Here is a 22,871-nt window from a genome sequence, read left to right as displayed (position 1 = left end):
TGCCCAAGACTCTACTGAAGACAGAGGGCTCCCCCTTGCCAGTCAGTTGGAATAGTGGCAGCAGATATGAGAAGAAGAGGAAGGCAGGCCAGCCCCCTAAATTCTGCAAGAATTCAAAGAGAACTGACCCAGATGCAAATGGGCACAGGGACATAACCATCTAGATTGGGTCTCCATGTGGTTTTCCAATAAAGAATCTCGTAGGTTGGTTAAAAGAGCATTGTTGCATGAAGACAGGAATGAGCCAAGGAGCCTGATGAACAAACAAGCTTGGAGTTTTGTGCCCCAGGAGAAGCAACTTCTTCACACATACACAAATCCAACCTTTTTCCGTTGTAGCTTTTGCTTTTCCCTGAATTCTTCCATCTTCCTGGCCTCTTCTCTTAGGGTCTGGGCAAGCTGAATATGACATTGGGCCACATTGTCTACTTCTGCAAAAAGAATTTAAAAAAAAAGACAAAACAAAAAACAATACACAAGATCTACATATGTCTGAATTCAAATATACAAAACTGCACAAAATGTATACACAAAATACTGGAGCAAGGGGTAAAAATAACATACTTCACTCGGTCACCATTTATTGCGTGCTTCCATGTGCCCAGCCTTGCCTTGGTCACCAAGACCAAAGCTAGGAAATCCTTTAGCTTAGCCTCCTACCACTGGCTGTCACTCATCTAGTGTGTGCCCAGGGCTGGACTGAAAAATAGCCAAGGCCCCAGCTCACAGAGCTTATGTGGTAGAAGATATCACAAAACCCACTACGATTTCAAATTCAATACTTATTTCACATTAGATGACTCTAATAGTCTTTCTATCTCTAACATGAGCCTGAGCATTTGTGAGAAAGGTCACACACGAAAATTTTGGCTACCAATAGTTACTTCTAGATAGAAAGATGACTGGTGATTTCTTTTTTTTTTTTTTAAAGATTTTATTTATTTATTTGACAGAGAGAAATCACAAGCAGATGGAGAGGCAGGCAGAGAGAGAGAGAGAGGGAAGCAGGCAACAACAACAAAATTCTTATTTTACTTGTTCTAAGAAAACTAATTGAAGCATGGCATTAAAGCTAGAAAGACTGACAGATCTGACCTAAGGAAAAATTTTAAACTTGTGTGTGTCAAAACAACCTTGAACAAGGTTCGAAGATACATAACAAATTGGAAAAACTATTAGTAACTTATATCAAAAAGAGTAAATAGCTATATAAAAGAACTTTTATGACTCAAAAGAAATATATACATATATATTCCATTATAAGAACTGCTTAAAGAACATGATTTTTTTTAAAGATTGGCTAAATGGTCAATAAACATTTGAAAATGTATTCAGCCTTAAAGCTATTGAAGGAAATGTAAAACTTGAAACCACAGAATATATAATTTTTTGCTTTTAAGTTGGGGAAATTTTTTGAAGTGTGAAAATTCTTCATTTTGGCAAGCATGGAGAAAATCAGCACCTTTGGTGGAGGGAAAAATCAGTACAACCTTTCTGTAGGAAGTCTGGCATTTTGTAAGATCAAAATTTTCTTTCTTTTTTTTTTTTTTTTGAAGATTTCATTTTTAAGTAATCTCTATACTCAGTGTGGAGCTTCAGCTCACAATCCTGTGAGATCAAAAGTCACATTCTCCACTGACCAAGCTGCCAGGTGCCCCTCAGAACTTTCAAATGTGAAAGAATAATGCAGACCTATGTGAATTGAAATGGGAAGATGTTTAGATAATATTCAGAAAAACAAACTGTAGAGAGCTAGGTATAGTATGATCTCATTCATACAAAAACTCATGCCTGTGTGTGTGTGTGTGTGTGTGTGTGTGTCTGCGATTTAAGAAAGAGAAGGAGAATTACAAATGCATAGAGAAAGGTGTAGAGAGATAACCTACCAAACTTCTAGCATGGTCAAAACATTGATATTTTCAGGGGAACCTCAGTGACTCAGTTAGTTAAGCATCTGACTTTGTCTCAGGTCATGATCTTGGGTCCTGAGGCCCAACGGGCTCCCTGCTCAGCAGAGTCTGCTTGTCCCTCTTCCTCTGCCCCTCCTCCTCCTTCTGCTTTCTCTCTCAAATAAATAAATAAAAATTTAAAAAGATAAAAAAAGAAGAACTGAACAGAAATTTTAGAAATAAAAAACACACTAATGGAGATTAAAAAAAAAAACCCTCAACGGACGGGCTTAAGAATGGAAGAGACAGGGGCCCCTGGGTGGCTCAGTGGGTTAAAGCCTCTGCCTTCGGCTCAGGTCATGATCCCAGGGTCCTGGGATGGAGCCCTGCATCGGGTTCTCTGCTCAGCAGGGAGCCTGCTTCCCCCACTCTCTCTGCCTGTCTCTCTGCCTACTTATGATCTCTGTCAAATAAATAAATAAAATCTTTTAAAAAATTGATATTTTCATTTCAAAATTGATTTTAAAACATAGGATCTGTCCTCACCTCATAGAATCTGTACCACTGAAACAGTATCATCCTCTTTATTTATATGAATAGACATATTTGTGTATAATTTTCATTGCATAAAAACACCTGGAATCACATTCACCAATACCTGCTTATTGCTAGGAGTAAAAGTTCAAATGTTCATTATCTTCTCGATAGTTGTCTAACTAGTTAGTTGTTTGCTTGAATTTTTAAGACAAATATATATAAATGTATGGATTTTTTTAATAAGAAGGAAATAAAACTATTTTGGGGGGAAAAAGAAAATAAGTTAAGTATGAACAAGTTTATAGGCTTAAGAGACCCAGCCTAGGCTGAAGCTCCCTTGACCCACATGTTTAGGCTTGTGGGTATCTAAGAAACAAGAAACATAAACAATATTTCCACCTGGAGAAATGTATTTATTAGTGGTTAAAGAGGGAAGAAGACACCTTCTATGGAAAAGTTAGGATGAATATCTATTTAGCTAATATTTACAAACATCTAGAAGCAGTCAACTAGCTACAGAAACACTTTAAGCACATATCACGTCTACAGTGTCATGCTAAAATCGCTAGCTTGGAAGCACCAGGTATTGGGAAGAACAGAAAGCCTTAAAGGCACTTTCTGGGAATTGGCCTGGGGACTATCAGAACTGAAGTGGGGGGCGCCTGGCTGGTCAGTTGGTAGAGAGTACAACTCTTGATCTTGATCCACGACCATGAACTCAAACCCCATGTTGGGAGAAGAGATTACTTTAAGAAAAAAAAAAAAAAAGAAAGAAAAAAAAGAAGTGGGGACACCTAGGTGGCTCAGTAGGTTAAGCGTCTACCTCCAGGTCAGGTCATGATCCCAGAGTCCCGAGATGGGCCTCCCTGCTCAGTGGGGTGTCTGCTTCTCCCTCTCCCTCTGCCCCTCCTCCCCTGCTGTGTTCTCTCTGTCTTAAATAAATAAATAAATAGAACTGGACAGGACCCCTTAAAGGCCAAAGTGCCAGGGTCTCGCCCGGGATTTCAAGTGTGAGAACAGCTGCTCTAAGGGAGTCAAATGCACATCACGACGCGGGGGTGTGGAGGATGGGTTCTCCTGCTTGTTTCAACTCTGCAGAGCTCCTTCTTACCTTGCGAGCTGCTCTAACTTTTTTTTTCACCCAATATGAGATTGCTGTTCACATTAAAACCCACTTCTGGGACAGACAGACTCAGCACTTGCCAGGGCCAGCAAACACAGTTTAGAGAATCACTTACGCTGCTTGAAGACCTCCAGGGCCCGCTTCAGGGTGCTAAAAAACAAGCACATGGATAGTTTCAGTTCTGGAAACTGGCTGTGCAATTTCATAATGCTACTACACGCTTCTCTCTGCCTGAATCTCACGGCCTTCCAGCTCAACTCTGCCTGTGAGCTTGGAAAGACCACAAAGGATCAAGACTTTGGCCGTTCACTTTCCTCTTTCTCACTCTCTCAATCCCAGGCATAAGCTTCTCCACTGTCCGCCCGGGTAGAGCAAGATGCCAAAATTCCTTATGCTTCCTTTCCCCCAATGGTATTACAGGAGTTATGGTCCCTTTCTCATAAGAATACCGGTCCTTCTCTAAGGTATGATCATTAGAAATATGGATACAAGCCAGTAAAGGAAGGGTTCAAATTCTGGCTCCTGATTGCCCCCTATTTCCATTCAACAACCATGTGCTCCTTGAACATAAACTATGAGCCACATGTTGTGGCAGATGTTAAAGATTCAATGATACAAGACAGACATGATCCCAGACCTCAGGCTCTAATGGGGGAGACACTAAACACATTGCACTAGTGTTCCATTACTGAATAACAAATTACCACAAATTTAGCAGCTTAAAACAACAGACATTTATTACCTCACGGTTTTGGTGTGGAAAGACCCTGACTCATTTTTCACACCTTCTCTTGATGTCCCCCCATCCTCTTACAGCCCATGGCTCCTTCACCCAGGGAGACCCCCCTTGCCTGTGGTTTGAATTTTCCCCCATCCTACACTTCTTAAGTAAACCTCCTTCTGAGGTCTCTTGGCCCTGGGAATGTTCTTACGCATGCTGCCTTCATAGAAGCAGATCTCACTGGGCTCAGTCAGGCCCCTCCAAGTAGGAATGGAACTTTGTGAATTCACCAGCCCCCAGTCCCCACAGCATAAGATCATGGATCACTTCCTATATGTAAATACGTGTGTAGGAAGTTTTGTTACTTTGCAAAGTAAAAGCCCTTGTCTTTTCCAGCTGACCACATCTTCCAGCTCTTTCGCTTCTGCTGCTCTGTTCACTTATCCCAAAAGAGAGGATTCTTCTTTCTCCATGCCTTTTCTCACACAAATATTCCCAATTATTACAAAGACATCAAGCAGAAAAAATAACTACACATTCTCCGTTCACTTTATCCAACTTATGATACGATTTTTCAAGGAACACAGTGTACTAGAAAGAATCCCATCGGACAGATGTGCCAGCGGTCCAGAAGGACGAATGAGCTTCACGAAGCGCAGACTTTCTACTGGCATTACTGAGATATGCAGAGGGACATGGCAGCACGTACAGCCAGAAGTCTTTCTCGATGGGGAATCATGGAGCTGAAACCCAGCTTTACTCATGAATTGTTCAGGGTGTAAAATTTTTCTCCCACCTGAAGGGCCATTAAGAGGGCAGTCCAAATAGCTCTTTCATTTGTCATTAGCATTGTTGTCTCATACATCACTTAATTGCTATTTCCCTTGTTCAGGGGATGATGACAATCCAGAGACAGAATCGGAACCTTGGGGATGGTGGCCCAGCAATGTCGTCTCCATTCCTCCCTAGGGTTCTTCATTGTGGGAAGAGAAAATATCCTACCACCCTTTACATAAGCGCTTTGGCCTTAAACCCTAATGCAGCCCCTTAGAGTCCCGAGTCTCTCCGTGTGGTCCAGGAGAGGGATAAGTCCAACTAGTCCATGCAGAAGCAGAGTCTCACGCTCTTATCCAGGGCCCCTTCCTAAAGATCATCCTGGAGGTACCAGAAACAGAAGTCACCTAAATAACCTTCCATGTCAACCGTGGAGACACCATTGCCAAGAATCATTCCCCATTGCATCTTTCTCTCCGAGCTACGCTCTTAGAAGGAACACTGACTGGCTTTTGTCACAGAGCAGAGAGAACAATGCAGAGGCTCTCTATGAATCTAAGTTAGAGGTCAAATGTGTATGAATATAATAAATATCATTTTGGATCAGGGCGCCTGGGTGGCTCAGTTCGTTAAGCGTCTGACTCCTGGTTTTGGCTCAGGGCCTCATCTCAGGGTCCTGGGATCGAGCCCCGCACCGGGCTCTCTGCTCAGCAGGGAGTCTGCCTGAGATTCTCTCTCTGCCTCTTCCCCCAATGCTCGTTCTCTCACTTCCTCTCTCTCAAATAAATATTTAAATATTTTTAAAAATATATATCAATTTGGGTTAGACTCCTTCTGCTAAATATCGAAGAGCTCGATAAATATCAATGCAGGATTCCGTATGCCATGCCCATGAAGCCACCAGCCCTGCAGATAAGAGACAGTGTGTCCTAAAGCCATATCTGTATTCAGAGAATAACAGAAAAGTAAATCATCATACAGAAACCTCCCATCAGGGTGCCTGGGTGGCTCAGTTGGTTAAGCCTCTGCCTCTGGCTCAGGTCACGATCTCAGGGTCCTGGAATCGAGCCCCGCCATCGGGCTCTCTGCTCAGCAGAAAGCCTGCTTCCACCCCCTCTCTCTGCCTGCCTCTCTGCCTACTTGTGATCTCTGTCAAATAAATAAATAAAATATTTTTAAAAAAGAAGAAAAAGAGGGGCGCCTGGGTGGCTCAGTGGGTTAAGCCGCTGCTTTCGGCTCAGGTCATGATCTTAGGGTGCTGGGATCAAGCCCCGCATCGGGCCCTCTACTCAGCAGTGAGCCTGCTTCCCTTCCTCTCTCTCTGCCTACTTGTGATCTCTGTCTGTCCAATAAATAAACAAAATCTTTAAAAAAAAAAAGATACCTCCTATCAGTGGTGAGACCCATAAAATGGCACAAAGACCATCTCTCACAGTTGTCATAAACAGCATGCGTGCATGTGCCTAAGCCCCTCTGTTAAATGTCTAGTATAAAATTAATATAATCCTCTCTATGAAACAGTATACATAGAAAAAGACTTCAAATTAAATCTAGAAGGTTTTACTAATGGGTCATGGCTTCATAGTTCATTTGAGCCTTCTTTCTATTTTTCTGCATTTTTCACAACTGGAAATAAGGGGGAGGGAAACAATTATAAACTATTTTCACCCAACACATGTCACCCCATGGGCCAGCTCTGTCTGCTGAAGTGATGGGGGCTCCCAGTAGTACTGGTTGACCAGGAACCCAGAATGAAGCGTGGCACCTACTTGATCTCCGACTGTCCACATGGCTTCTTCCTGGAGAGGTTGAGAAGGTCTTTGCCATACTTCTCTTCAATTGATGCCCTGAGGGTAAGAGGAGAGGGCTCTGAGTCCTTCTTGGGGTTGATTCTTAGTTAAAACACATGGCACACCCCTCAAGGGCAAAACTGCACCTCTGACGGGAGAAGCTCAGATATAAACCCGTCTCTAAAAGGCAGAACTCCCTCTACCCGACCAGAAGAACTATGAGAAGACCAGTAGCCTTCATCTCTAAGTCACCAGCATGGACATCACAGCAAAACCAGACACAGCCTCCTGACCAGCACAGGCTAGGACATTATAGACTAACTATTTAAAACTATGACCCAAGGATTTATTTACCAAAAATTGATTTTTATTTATATTTATATATATATACTTAAGTGGAATACGATATTTCCACCAAATGCTGCACTCCTGAGGCTCACCCCTCCTCCCATGTTCTTGAAGAGTATCCCTTTAACCATCCTATAGAGTTCCTCATCCATAGTCAATTCAAAGACATAGCTAAACTGCAGCAATGAGAGGGAAATTTCAGAATATAGGCTCTGCAGTTGGCAGGTCTCACAAGAACAATTGATTGTTACTTGGTGCAGCATGGTCTTTCTAATGTGCCAAATATCCCCATTCCCCATCCATTATGGTGTCCCAGGGACCATAGCAGGTACACTGTACCAGATTCCGGGACCCGATTTTCCTAGGTTTGAAACCAGATCTATCCTTTCTTCATTGTGTGACCTTTGACAAGTTATATAACCTCTCTGAGCCTCAGTTTCTTCTGCTGTAAAATAAGGATGATAAAACTCACCACACAGGGTTAGTAGGAGAATGAATGAGATAATGTATGCAAAATATATGGTAGCTTATATGTGTATTGAAAAGCCTTCATTAAGTGGCAGCTAGTAACATAGTCTCATTTAATTGCCCCTAGCTACTGGCTGCAGGGTGATGATCCTCATTTTTATATTCGTTTCCTGCTCATATCAGGAGCTTGGTATATAAGCTGGCCCCATCCTGGGTTCTATGGGTGAGAGAGTCCAAAGACAAGAGGTACAAGAGACAAAATAAGTTCATTTCCTTGTCAACCAGTGGAAGACCTCAGCCTGGAATGTTCTATAGAATGCTTCCTAAAAGGAAGAAAGAGGTAAGGGAGGTGGAAGAGGGAATAATGTTTGGGGGAGAATAAGAGAAGGTGGGGGGAATTTGACCTGGACTTTGAAGGATGGGGAGAATTCACTTAGGCATCAGGGAGAAGGGAGGACATCCAGGTGGGAAATACCGGAGTAAACATGTACAGGCAGAGACCTCCAAAGCATACTAATCAACTCTGGCTGGCATAGAGAGATTGGCTGTACTGAGTGAGAATGTATGAAACAGAAAGAAAAGGAAGGGAAAGAACAGTTCTGCACAAGGAACAAGCACATCCTCCCGGAAGGTCACCTGCCCTTCTGCCCAGAGCTGATGAGTCATAAACACACGATCTCTGTGTGTGAGGCCTCTGGAGCTGCCACTTTGTAAGTTCCCATGGTAAGTTAATTACCCAACTTCATCTGAAAAGCTACTCTTCTGGGGCGCCTGGGTGGTTCAGTTGGTTAAGCACTGACTCTTGGTTTCGTCTCAGGTCATGATCTCAGAGTCCTGGATGGAGCCCTGAATCAGGCTCCCTGCCCAGCGGGGGGTCTGTTCTCCCTCTCCCCCTTCCCCCTGCTTGTGCACCATGCTCTTTCTCTCATGCACATTCTCTCTCAAATAAATAAATAAAATCTTAAAACAATTCTCTCTCTTTCTCTTGCCTTCACCAACTTGTGCATTCTCCCATGCTCTCTTAAAAAAAAATAACTAAAGTTGAATAAAATAATTGGGCTGTGATATTTGTAAAACTTTTGTTTTATGCATGTGTGTACTAGGTGGCAGTGTAAAATTTTTTTTATTATTTCTTTCTTCTTTAAAAAACTTTATTTTTTTCTTTTTATTTTATTTCTTCTGAGGGTTTCATTTAAAAAAACAGGCGGACATCCCCGATTTCCATCACCATCCCCATTGTGTCAGGGGTCTCTTGGGTGGCCCAGCCTGGGCAACAGAAGCTTCGGTCAGTAGCCAATGCCTCCTCATGGGTGTATGGCAAGGCTAGTTCCTTCCCAAGAAAATGTATAAAAGCCCTTCCTGGAGGAGGAGCTAAAAATCAAGGGACATTCTGCAATCTGTGTATCTTATAGTTGTGAAACACCTGTTTGCTGCTACCTTGTCAGAGGTCTGCTGGACAAAGGTAGAAGCCTGCCTCCTGTGCCCATCAGGAGAAAGGAACACTGTATGTTGGTGTCACCACTGTCAACCAGCTTGGGTAGAAGAGGGCTGGTCCCTCAAAGGAGGGGTATGTAGCCAGCTCCCTGGAGCCCGAGGGTTGGTGGACCTCTCTCCACCCAACCCTCCAGCCAGTGCTCCAGTTCCCTGGGGAACCTCAAGGGGGCAGATAACCATGGAAGTGTGATGTTACCCAATTTTCTCTTGAGAAGAAAATAGAAACACTTAATGGAAAAACACGTTGACGTCTGGATCTCCAAGTTATAAACCTCTTATTCAGTGTGACACAAATAAGATCTGCTCACTAGTTTGGGTCCCAGCAACAACCCCAATCTTGGGCCAAAAATCCCTCCTAGGTGCTCCTTCATCCAGAATCACTGGGAAACTGAGTATTCTGCTGGGATAAGATTTTCCACAAAACTAACTTACCCCATTAACTATGGAATTTTTTTTTTAAAAGTCCTATCCATTAAAAAAAGAAAAGGAAAGGAAAAGTCCTCTAAACTGTCATGGACCACCCTGAACACCAAGCCCCCCACCCGCCGGGATGTTGCGACCTGCCACCATCTTTCTCACGGCTCTGTGGCCCCGCCAGCCCACCCCAGCCTCTGAATCAGCTAAGTCTTGCTCTTCTCCCACAGACATGAGGCCCTCCTCCACCTATGAAATCCACACTGCCCTCCGAAGGCCCTCAAAGGTCCTGTCTGTCCCCCCTGGACTGATCAGTCTTTCACAATCTCCCTTTCCCATGAGGTTTTTAGTGCCACCCCATCACTTCACTTCGCATTTTATGATATTTTGTGCGCTGCTTCATTCCTAAATCTCCTTTGTCATGGATTTCTAAGAGCTCTAGGACAGAAATAACCATTTACTTCTTGGGGACCATCCCATAAGCTACAGCAGAGGGTCTGTGGACCCCCAAAGACAAAGTGTAATGATTCCTTTGAATGGGAGGGTTTTGTCTCCCCTCCATCTTCGAGGAAGAAGAGCAGGTACCTCTCTTTCAGGAAGTCTTCAAACTCTTTGCAGTTCTTGCGGCCATTGTTAAGGTGCTGGATGAGGCAGTCGTAGCCCGCGGTGCTGAGGATGTCCGTGCTCTGGTGAGAAACAACATGGCGTCAGAGCAGGGACCGTGAGGACGGCGGCCCCAGGCCTAAAGAGCACACGGGGCCAAGGGCAGGGGGGAGGCCGGCGGTGGGAAGTTTCAATGCACTTCACCTCCAAGACAGATATGACCAAAGAGGATGAAATAGAAGACGTAAGCGTGTTTGCAGCTATGGGAGAACAGTCAAAGTGAGGAAGGGGAAGGGCCACGAAACAGGAAGTGATGGGACAGAGAGATCACAAGGATGAGAGGGCTGGCCAGGCTCTGTCCCTCTCTGCGCCCCCACCCAGAACTGGGACCAGGGCTACACAGTTTTCCCTTTGTCCTTAAACTTGTCACGGAGCTTGACACGGATGTCCCTTCCCACAAACAATAAGCCTGGTGTGTCGGGCGGGGGTTGAGGGTATCCCTGCAAAGGGCAAGCAGCTCTGAGCCAGGAGCCCAGCCCCAGGAGCCGAGAGGGGGTCCACTGCCCACTGGGAAACATGAAGGGAACCAGCAGGATCCATCACAGGGTCACCGGCTGGCCCCAGCTGGTGATGGGTGGTTGGAGGGAGAGGAATTTTTTTTTTCATTTTAAATTAGCAATTTATACCTATTTGATTCTACTGTGCACTAGGAGGCTGGAGGAAGCTACCTTAGTCCCCAAAGCAGCAGCCCCAGAGGTACATTTTTAAAATCAAAGTCCCTCAGCCCCTCAAACCAACCAGTCAGGGGCTCAAGAATATCCCCTGAAGTGTCCCCTAATAAGGCTGGTTCCCTGGCTGCTACCTCCACATGCATACAACAAGCTGCGTGATTCAGGCTCCAGGACCTTAGGGAGGTTAGTTGGCTGCCCCTGGGTGTGCCCTGAGGAGCTCTGAACTCACCCACCCCTAGCCCAGCCCAGGACTCTGAACTCACCACCCCTTCCCAGGCCCAGTCAGCGGAAGGGGGTACCACTCTGCCATTAGTGGTGACTGGGGGACTCCTGAAGACAGCCCTCTACTCAGCCCCGGGCACCAGAGAAGCAGAATTTTCTCTTTTCCATTTGCTGCCACTTAACACTGGGTCCCTTGAAGACAGGATCCCAGAGAGATCCAGCAGGATCCAGGCTTGAGGCTGATTTTAACATGGCATTCAGAAACCTCACTGGCCAAAACTCACACTGCATTTAAAGATGGATTATTGGGGCACCTGGGTGGCTCAGTTGTTAAGCGTCTGACTTTGGCTCAGGTCATGATCCCAGGGTCCTGGGATCAAGGCCCACATCAGGCTCTCTGCTCAGCAGGAAGCTTGCTTCCCCCCACCCCCTGCCTGCCTCTCTGTCTACTTGTGATCTCTCTCTCTCTGTCAAATAAATAAATAAAATCTCTAAAATAATAAAAAATAAATAAATAAAATAAAGATAGGTTATTATCAGAATAGTCAGTTTTACATATATAATTAAATCTAAGTAAGAAATTCCTTTAATTCTATGAATTCTGGCTGTTGTTTTAGCATAGATTTAGGCCTCGAGAAGCCTAAGGAACTAGTCTCTCCAAAGCTACAGTCCTCCCGCCATCCCTCCATACACACTTCTGTCTCAGTCGGGAAGGTGTCTTATGATTTCCCACAATGCAGCGTTCCGTGGCAACTCTAAGACAATGTTTACATTATCCCCTCCTGAATCCAAATCCAGTCCCTCAGCCCCCAAGTTCTCTGGAAGCCCCCTCTGAGTAGCCCTGATGCCCCCTCCCCTGGGCTCTCAGAGTGCCCAGCTTCTGAATTTGCTGCTCGGTATCCACCGCATGAAGAACCTTGCTGCCCCAACTCTTTGGCAAGTTCCCTGCAGCTTCTCCCTAGTCTGGGGCACCCCTCCACACACACACCACCAAACCCTCTAGCTTCATATGATGCACACCAAAGGTCTACAATAAAATTCTGTAGGGTAGAAACACCTCTTGTGTTCCAGCCAGGTGCATCTGAGGATGAGGATGAAAATGGACTCCGAGTGAATGAGTGAATGAATGGTTACACAGGGCCATGGTCAATGGTAGTTCGTAGATAGAAGTGCTTTGCCTTTCCCAGAGAAAAGCCCTTGGGTTCCCTGTGTTATGATATTCATTTGAAAAATGTAGTTCCCTTTTTCTTAATGAAAGGTGCAGATACTCTTGAACCAGGCAGGAAGGATGGGGGGCTAAACTAGGGTTTCATGGAAACAAACCAGATCATTAGGCCTCCTGGCTCTCAGCCTTAAAAAAACAGAATTGCTGCTTCAGAGCAGTTACTGGGCTACAGAGGTGACCAAGAATGGAAATCTTCAAGGTTCTGGAAGGCCAAGTAGGCTACTACAAGACTGCATGAGCACAAAACTGGCATCACAGGTCTGCCATCAGAAGTGATAACCCCATAAACCCAGTATCCTCAGCTTGGTAAACTGAGCCCCCTACACAGTATCCCTGACTTCTCTCCCTGAGCTTTTCCCATACTGGGTCTTTTCCCTGACCTCCAAATGAACAGTTAATGTTTCTACCCCAGGACTTTTACACATGCTCCCCCCTGCCCCATGGTGGGAATGGCATTTCCTCCTCCTCACTTAAGTCTCTCCTCTGCTTCAGAGCCAGTTCAAATTCCATTTCCTCTCTGGAGTCTTCCTCAAGTAATTCCCACTATAGTCTTCTCTTCCTCTTCTGAATTCCTGGAGTGTTTAATGCCCATTTCTCTATTTGGCTCTTATTCTATTTTATTTTATGTCATTAGTCAACATCTTTTTAAAAATTAGCTAATTTCTTAAAAGATTTCTGGATTATACCCAACTTTTATCTACTGAAGCAACTTCCATGTTAACGGTGCTTGAGAAATGCCTATTAACTGTATGCCAACTACAGACAAGATATTAACCAGGTTCCAAAGCCCTCATTAGAGTTCTTGCCATCAAGGATCCTGTTGTTCATTTAGGGAGTCAGTAAAAGACACATAAAACAAACGAGCATGCACAAGGAAAATTAGAGGCTAAAACAATATACGAGACTATAAAGAGAAAATATATAATGAATGAGATAGAGAAGAAAAATTAGTCTTGGGCCATCAGCAAAGAGAAGAAATAAGATTTAAACTGAGTCTTTTAAAATGACTGGGATTCACACAAGAAATCAGAAAATATTTCAAACCAACTGATAATGAAGAAAATGATACATAAACATTTGTGAGATGCAGCAAAATAGGGCTTAAAGAAAAACTTAGAGCTCTAAATGCTTAAAGAGAAAAGAAGTTTTTAAAAGTAATGATCTTCGGCTCAGGGCGTGATCCTGGAGTCCCGGGATCGAGTCCCACATCGGGCTCCCAGCTCCATGGGGAGTCTGCTTCGCTCTCTGACCTTCTCCTCGCTCATGCGCTCTTTCACTGTCTCTCTCTCTCTCAAATAAATAAATAAAATTTTAAAAAAAAATCTTAAAAGTAATGATCTGGGGCATCTGGGTGGCTCAGTGGTTAAGGCCTCTGCCTTCGGTTCAGGTCATGATCCCAGGGTCCTGAGATCGAGCCCCACGTTGGGCTCTCTGCTCAACAGGAAGCCTGCTTCCCCCTCTCTCTCTGCCTGCCTCTCTGCCTACTTGTGATCTCTGTCTGTCAAATAAATAAATTAAATCTTAAAAAATAAATAAGTAAAAGTAATGATCTAAGCCTTCACTTAATGGAAGTAGGAAAAAAGAATGAATGAAATCTATAGCAAGTAGAAGGAAGGAAATAAAAATAGTGGAACACAAATAAAATAGAAAATAAAAATAGTGGAACACAATGACACAGAAATGGACAAATAAAAAGCGTTTGTGAAAAATTGTTTACCTTCACCTGGAAGTTCAAATTAAAGTCACAGTAAGATCTACTTCATGCCCATGCCCACTAAAATAGCTAAAATTGAAAAGTAAACATTGAATATAGGCAGGAATGCTGAACTATGAGACCTCTCACACCTTGCTGATGGGAATGTAAAAATGGTACATTTTTAAAAGTAGCAAATTCTCAAAAAGATAAATACATACATACCCCATGACCCAAAGTTGCACCCATTTCGCATTTACCCAAGCGAAATGAAAACATATGTCCACAAAAAGACTTACACAAGAATCGTCGTAGGAGTGTTAGACCCAATAACCCCAAACTGGAAACAACCCAAATGTCTAACAACTGATGAATGCCAAACAATGTGTGTCAAGTCTATACAATGGGATAATACTCAGCGATAGAAAGACAGAACTACTGACCCATGAAACCACCTGGATGGATCGCAAGGTCATGCCAGTGAAAGATGCGATACAACTATTTACTGTGTAATGTTACTCACAGGACATTCTAGGAGAGGCACTACTAGGACATATTTCTTGGTAAAAGAGATAACAGTGATTGCCTGAGCCAGGGGAGAAAATGAGGCTGGAGTGGGAAGGGGCCCTCCAGGAATTTCCTGGAACAATGGAAAAACATACACCCAAGTGACCCACATTCCTATCAAGATCAATCCATAGAGAAGTGTGGGCTGTACAGGTGTAGGCAGTTTTTGAAACTCACTGACCTACACATTTTATCTTACGTAAATTATGCCTCAATAAAATTAAAAGGCAAAAAAAATGCATTTAGATTCAGAGGGAGAATGGGAGGAGGAAATCAGTAGAAAAAGTAGAGGCAGCTCAGCCTTAGATGTGGACCTGGCGTTGGAGTCCTGGGTGAGGCAGGGAGATGAAAAAGAAGGGAGAGTGGATCCAAGCACCCAACAAACCTCCCCAAGCCCCAGAACTGGAGGTTTCATGATGCTCAAACCACAGAGAGGTAAACATTCGAGTCTCAATCAACGGGTTAGTACTTAAACCACAAAGACATTTCAATTTTCTTAAGACAAAAAATTTGTCCGATCCAGCAGTGAGCTCATGGGTGCCACATCAGCAGACATGTGAACCAAAGAATAGTACTAACAGTCTCGTGAGCACAGCAGCAGGCAGTCCGGACCAGGTGGGGCTCTGGGTTCCCGAAGGAGGATGTGTCTGTGGACTGCCTGGTGGAGGGTGACTCCATTGCCCACCAGCTCCCCATCCCAGATCTTGAAAGACTCCGCATATAGACACCCCCCCCAGCCATTGATTAACTGACTGCTTCTTGGCTTTTCTGTAATCGCTCGCCCTTCCCCTGTTAGACCCCTCCCCCAGTTAATTGTTTAACCACTCCCTTGCCTTTCTGTAACCACTTGGCTTTTAGGGGGTGATACTGGTCTCCTGTTTCAACAGGATACTTTATGTGCATAGTCATGTAGGCAAGGGGGGTCGCCTAGGTACGTGGGCCTAGTCACGTAGGCAGGATGCTTCTCTGCTGAGTAATAAGGTCCAACTCCCCCTCCTCACTCCCCCTCCCCACCTTTCTCTTCGCGCGCCGGGGTCCTTCAAAGCCAATCTACAAACACCGAGTATGCCTTACATTCAAACCAGCCAATAAGAACCTTGTAACTATGTTTCTGCTTCTGTACGTATGCTTTTGCTTCCCCAAACCCCATAAAAAGGCCCTGAACAAAGGGCTGGCGCGCGAGTCTTCCTAAGACTTGACCGCCCGCAGGTACCTGTGTCAACTCAATAAACCTCGTGCTGTTTGCATCTGATCAGTGGACTCGGCTTGGTTTTTGGGTCCGGGGGTCTCCTCCTGAGAAGGGGTCCATTCCGGGGTGCTTGGAGCCCCGGGGGATCTTTCATTTGGGGGCTCGTCCTGGGATACGAGACCCCCCACCCAAGGACCACCGACCCACTGTCAGGAGGTAAGCTGGCCAGCACTCTATTCGTTGTGTCTGTTCGTTGCGTCTGTGGCTGCGTCTGAACCTGTTACTTGTGAATTTGCGCATGCGTTTGGTTTGGGGTTCGATCGGATCCATTTGTATTTGGCGAGGGCCAGAAGGAGCTGACGGGCTCGGACTTCTCCCTCGCAGCCCTGGAAGACGTTCCAGAGGCGTTTGTAGTCCCGCCGGACGGGACATTTGAGTATTTGCGCATGCGTTTGGTTTGGGGTTCGATCGGATCCATTTGTATTTGGCGGGGGCCAGAAGGAGCTGACGGGCTCGGACTTCTCCCTCGCAGCCCTGGAAGACGTTCCAGAGGCGTTTGTAGTCCTCCCGGGCGGGACATTTGAGTCCTTCGGGACATTTGGGCCCTGGTGCAGCGGGGCATTTGGAGCTCAGCCTGTATCAGAGAGATACGTGGCCTTGGTTGGAGAGGGGGAATCCGGACCCCCAGGATCTCTGCTTGAGTTTTTGCTTTCGGTTTTGTACCGAAATCGCGCAGCGTCCTTCTTGTTAACTGTTTTGTGTGTCTTACTTATTGTCCTTGGTGTTTTCTTTGACTCTAAAATGGGGCAAACACTTACCACCCCCTTAAGTCTCACTTTAGGTCACTGGAGAGATTCTGAGTTTCTCCTAATAGATGTGGGGGTTTCTCCCTCACTCACTTCCCATGTTAATGGCTATAACTGGAACCAACGGGTTGGTCTAACTCGAGACAGAGACCATAAGGAATATTCCCGAGCAGCTGCCGAAACTCTCTTTGTTTCGGGGAAGTTTCCCTGTGTTCTCTGGCCCGACTTGGACTGCTTAACCCCTCCCCCCTTGCTGGTGGAAAAGCATGGCATCTGCTCCTCTATTGGGGCAAAGAAATGACTAAACTGATGGTTAATTGTCTGTCTCAAAGTTCTAATGGGTAATTGCTGAAGTAGCTTTCAAAGTCTTTGGTAACCTGAAAGTTTTAAAGTTTTGCTTGGATGACAAACGGAATTGAATTGTGGACATCTATATCTTAACCAAACAGGATAAAAGGCTAAGTCGTTAATTACTGGATGTAGAAAAGTATTTAAATCTGCTGGTAAACTTGTTTTCCACTTAACTGATTCATAAATTTGCCACCTGAAGAATTCTGTTGTAACAGTTCACAAATGGCTAATAACTAAAGGTGTTTCTAACAATACAAAATTCTGCTTAGTGTAACTAAAACTGATGGAAATAAGGAAAACTCTATAAAAAAGTAAATAATATATAAAAAAGATTTAAGAAATGGGAATACATTTTGTTGAAGGTTAGGGAAGGTAATTTTGTCCTCAATAAAATGGTTGTTTGAAAGAAAATGGCTTGGGACAAAACCTGAATGCAAAGGAAAGATGTAAAAGGTTTGTGAAGGAAAATCTTCAGAAAAGGAATTTTAAATATGGTCAGGACAGACTAAAAAGGAAAAAAAAAACCTCCAAGGTGATTTAATACTCTCCTGACCTGCCTCCACATAGATTATACTTCCAAGTAAAGTATAAGGGCCATTTGGCCTTGAGAGATTAAGGAAGAAGCCCAACCTTGAGAGACTGCGAAAACACCCGGTTGCCATCCTCCATTGCCTGTAACCATAGAAATTCACTCTAATCTGTAAAGAGTAAAAAGGGAGATTGATCACCTCCCATTAGCCAGAGATACCCAAAAGGGAGGGTATCCAACCTGTTTGAATCTGAAGAGTGCCTGACTGTGTAAATCTGTCTGTACGGCTTCACTGCTTCGGCTACGGAGTCTGAGTGGGCTGCACCCTGAGTCTCGCAGGGCGTCATATGACAGAACGGTCATCTACTCCACGGAGTAGCCTGGTCTAGGGTTTATTCGGACAGGCCTTAGCTAAAACGCTCCTAAGTTCCTGTGGGGAATGCGAGCAGGACAGCAGGGGAAAGATCCCCCTCCCTTGTCTGCGACATCATTCATGATGGGAGAAAAACCCAGAAAACTCCTATCTTAAGACTGCACACTTAAAAATAAAATTAAAAAGGGAAAAGACACTGGTTAAAAAAAAAAAAAGCTGATTTTCTTTGTTTAAAAGGACAAAGTTTTCTTAGATTAATTGATCAGATAAGAGAATGTAAATGGTTTCCTCTTTGCCAGCCCAGAAAACCCAGTCTCTATGTTTTGTTTTATCACGTGTTTAACATCCCTAATTATATTTAGGCATGTGCTTTAAAACTTTCTAAGATTTTAGCAATTGTTGACAAGATTTAAACCAATGATAAACCTTGGGTTACATTTGGGAAAATGCTATAATTATTCTAGAGATTCTATACATTTCCTAAAGTTTTAAATGTTTTAAAAGATCATCGCTTGATATTATAATTACAGAAATGTTATGTGTCACAGAAGTAACCTGATTTCCTTGTCAGCTAAATTGTAAACTCTTGTCTCATCAGCTCTAACCATATCCATTCCGAGTTTTGTCATTTGTAATTGTTTTAATTCTCTTGTAAAATGAGTTTTATCTTAAAGGAGATTCATATAAAGGACTTCCAGGACAAATACAGATATTTGATATACTTGAAAATCCTAAAACTGAAATGGGTAAAAATTTCCAGAACTAACTAAAGGTGCATTCACCAGAATTAGTAACATGGAACTAAATGAACTAAAAGATTATAATGTTATGTCTCTTATTTTAGACATTGCTGGTTCTCTTTAATGTTTGCTCTTCCAGACTAGGGATACTTCCTCTTAGTTATCTGTAACTTATAGAGATGTAAAAGTGCTCAAAGCATTCAACTTTTCTCTCTATCTGAACCCTCTGAAACCAAAAGGTCTCAGTTAAGTATTCTTTCTTCCATGGCTATCAGTCATTTGCATAAGTTCAATAAGAATCTGTTCTCCTTGTAACAGGACAGTATTGGAAACTGGTTATTTTACCAAGGCTTTGACTGGGATGTCATATTTGAAAAGATTCAGATATGACCAGACAGTTTAAAGGAACTAAGGTTGACTTTATAAAACCTGGAGCCATAAAGGCCCTTGGGACTATTGGCCTGATACCTTGTTTACAGAGTTCCCAGCAGCCTCACCAGGTGAGTAAAGAATGTCACTCCTTGGTAGGTGCAGAATCTCATGAAGAGGCATATGCCCAAATCGACAGGTATTGCAGGCATGCCTGATGGCAAGTATGTGGCTTGGCTTCTGGCCTGGAGAGGCTACTAGAAGTTCAACCTAGAGATTCCTTATAAGAAGTTCCAGCAAAGCAGATTCTAAAAGATCTATATGATCACACTCAACTGTTCTTGCTGAGCTTATGTAAATAATGGGCCAAGTTTGTTAAAACTGGACTTGTTTCACAAGTGACTTAGTCCTGATTTGGCTATCTCTGTAAATGAGGGTTATCTTAGAGAGAAAAATTATATTTTAATAACACACCTTTATGGATATTAAATTCTAGATTCGATTGTCTTTAAATGTTTGTTTACCTAAGCTAAACAATTTGAGGTAAACTTCAGAGAAGTTACACAATAGCTTCTTTAATCAATCTTATTATCTTGTGGGTATATTAACAAGACCCCACGGCACATGATTAAACAACTGGAAAATGGGATTGATTCCCCTATAATTGTATAACTTAACTAACACCTTGTTTGTGGCTGGGATAATGAAATTGCCTAAAGGCCAGCCTATTGCACTCCATAGGATTAACTATGGACTTATAGAGATAATGGATGACCCCACTTTCTTTATGATTAGATCGGATGATGCATGGGGGCCTCCCCTTATCTCTTGACAAGTTTTCTCACTTGCCAGTGATCCTCCGTAATCAGGATATTGTTAAGGCTGGACCACTCAAAGGTCTTCTTATTGGTTTCATCCCTTAGTCATATTTATCCTAGAGGCCACCTCTGTTGAGGTGCAATTGCAAATAGATGCTTTAGTGAAACCTAGAACAGCCCTCATAAAAGAGCCTCAAAGCTCACGATGGGACAGTCCCTGACAGTGATGACTTTACATCAGGCCCAGATTTGTCTTAGAAGCCAAAGGCCACTAATAGATGATGGAGGCCGACTTATTAAATACTGGGCTATACTTACAGATATGCCAGAAATAATACTTAAAACTTGTCAAAGTTTAAACCTAGTTACCTGTATGCCTGAACCTGACCACTGTTCTTCTTTCTCTATAGAGCAAAACTGTTCAGAGGTTATTGATCTTGCTTACTCTATTTGGCCAGATTTAAGATGCCCCTGTTAAAAATAGGAATGACACTTGGTTTTCTGATAACAGCAGTTTTCATAAAAAGAATAAGAAAAGCTAGGTATACTGTAGTGCTCACTAGCACTTTCCAATTGCCAAAGCCTAAGAATTAATATTTATACTGACTCCAAATATGCCTTCCTGGTACTACATGCCCATGGAGCAATTTGGAAAAAAAAAGGGGATTGCTGTCAAGCCATAACTCCCCAATCAAATATGGGCCTAAGTTACAAAACCCTCCTTAACTTACTAAGGATGGTGTATATCAAATCTGGGATGCATATCTGTGGCTTACACCCACGATTGAACGGCTCAGTCAGAAGGCAGTTTTATGCTGGGAACAAAGAAATCATACGAGTGATATTTGGGCAAATAACACACGATATCTAGGATGGCTATCACTAGAAATGTGTTCCCAAGTAACAGTACTCCAGGCTACTGACTGGTTTGCTACTGACTGGGCAAGGCGACCTGGCATTAGATGGCCAGCTCCAAACAGAACCCACTGGATATGTGAAACAAACCTGTGACCCTGGCTTCCTCCAGGGTGGATAGGTCGCTGTACCTTAGGATTTGCCTGGATTCATGGGCGCATTACTAAAACCATTACAACTCCAGCTAGTCTCCCCAACTTAAAACAAAGATGGATGCGATCTATTTTTTAAATGGTATAATCACTTAGCATCCATTTTTGTTCCATCTTTGTGACTAGAGGATGTCATGTGGCATATATGTAATTATCAAGACAGAATGTTGTGTGTACATCCCAGACTATCACAAAAGTGTCACAGGATTAATAAAGGATATGAATGCCCAGATTAAAGCTCTACAAGATCCTTCTCTCTCTCTCAGCAATTGGTTAGCTTACTGGTTTGGAGGAGGACTGTAGCCAAATCTCCTTTTTGGGCTTCTCATTCTTATCGCCTTATTAACCTTAACATGTTGCTTTGTTCGCTATTTCTCTACTTGATGCCGAGACTCCATCGCTGCAATGACTTCACCATGACAGATGATCCTTACCATGCGCAAAGATACTTTTACACTGTCAGCACTGGATTCAGCTGCCTCCGCCTTTCGTAACTCCCCTATACATTCCTCCACTGATCAATGTTGACCTGAGTAGGTAGGGACAGCTCTACGCCCCTATTCAGCAGGAAGAAATTACAGAAGATAAGACCTTCCACCTTCAACCACCTTAAAGATTTAAGGGTCAAAATTGTTCAGGAGGCTGGCTGAAGAGGGAGCAGGGGCTGGCGCCTTGCACCCCCTCTCCACCCCTCCCCTTGGTAATATGTATGACATTTCACAGGCACCCCTGACTGCCCTGAAAAAAGAACAAATGTTTATATTGCAGAGATCACAGTCTTGTAAGGCAGGAGTCTCCCTTTGTTTGCAAATGTCCTTGAGATTTACAACAAAGAAGTTACCTTATCAATAGCCCAATTTCCAAAGACACATAACTCAGTTCCTCAAGCCCATCTGCAAGCCCTGCAGCTAGTACACCCTAACATCTGCAAGCTAGCAATGGGAACTCCAGCCAATTAGGACGTAGAAAATTACTTTGACCGCCTTCACAACCATCCCCCCTGGGGGCAACTCGGGTTAAATCCTTGGGGAAGCTATGGGGACTGAAGTCAACAAAGTATGTTAAGAACACTTATGCCCCGGGTTTCACAGACCCAGAGAGTGGACCTACTGTAGTGGGACATCCCACTTTTATAGTCGCTATTGGGGCTGCGAAACCACTGGTGACACAGCAATATCAGCTAATTCGACAGACCAGATCCCAAACTGACCTGGTACAGGACCAGAGCGAATGGATATAAGATTCTATCCATGATAAAGAAAAAGGGGGGAATGAAAGACTCCGCATATAGACACCCCCCCCAGCCATTGATTAACTGACTGCTTCTTGGCTTTTCTGTAATCGCTCGCCCTTCCCCTGTTAGACCCCTCCCCCAGTTAATTGTTTAACCACTCCCTTGCCTTTCTGTAACCACTTGGCTTTTAGGGGGTGATACTGGTCTCCTGTTTCAACAGGATACTTTATGTGCATAGTCATGTAGGCAAGGGGGGTCGCCTAGGTACGTGGGCCTAGTCACGTAGGCAGGATGCTTCTCTGCTGAGTAATAAGGTCCAACTCCCCCTCCTCACTCCCCCTCCCCACCTTTCTCTTCGCGCGCCGGGGTCCTTCAAAGCCAATCTACAAACACCGAGTATGCCTTACATTCAAACCAGCCAATAAGAACCTTGTAACTATGTTTCTGCTTCTGTACGTATGCTTTTGCTTCCCCAAACCCCATAAAAAGGCCCTGAACAAAGGGCTGGCGCGCGAGTCTTCCTAAGACTTGACCGCCCGCAGGTACCTGTGTCAACTCAATAAACCTCGTGCTGTTTGCATCTGATCAGTGGACTCGGCTTGGTTTTTGGGTCCGGGGGTCTCCTCCTGAGAAGGGGTCCATTCCGGGGTGCTTGGAGCCCCGGGGGATCTTTCAATCTAACACTCAGGTCTGATTCCGCTCACTCGGTCCAGGCACATCCAGGTCTCCTTCCTGCCCAGAGCTGAGCCCCCAGCTTCCGGGGCCTCTGAGAATTTGTTTCCAGACTCCTTTCCCA

The 22,871-nt window shown here is 44.0% G+C and overlaps 1 protein-coding gene across 1 annotated transcript in view; it reads right to left on the bottom strand.

Annotated features, from left to right (window-relative positions):
- Window positions 1-22,871, bottom strand: part of PSTPIP2 (proline-serine-threonine phosphatase interacting protein 2) — a 77,626-nt gene that overhangs the window by 22,076 nt on the left and 32,679 nt on the right. The window contains exons 2-5 of the mRNA XM_044243058.1: window positions 10,144-10,244; window positions 6,814-6,891; window positions 3,665-3,699; window positions 325-431 (exon numbers count right to left, since the gene is read on the bottom strand). Coding sequence (XP_044098993.1) covers window positions 325-431; window positions 3,665-3,699; window positions 6,814-6,891; window positions 10,144-10,244 — 321 coding nt within the window. The remainder of the gene's footprint in view (window positions 1-324; window positions 432-3,664; window positions 3,700-6,813; window positions 6,892-10,143; window positions 10,245-22,871) is intronic.

This window comes from Neovison vison, chromosome 3 (genome assembly GCF_020171115.1).
Source record: "Neovison vison isolate M4711 chromosome 3, ASM_NN_V1, whole genome shotgun sequence".
In the NCBI taxonomy this organism is placed as follows: Eukaryota; Metazoa; Chordata; class Mammalia; order Carnivora; family Mustelidae; genus Neogale; species Neogale vison.
The sequence above is the reverse complement of the archived record's forward strand: the minus strand, read 5'-3'. Positions and strand labels throughout refer to the sequence as shown.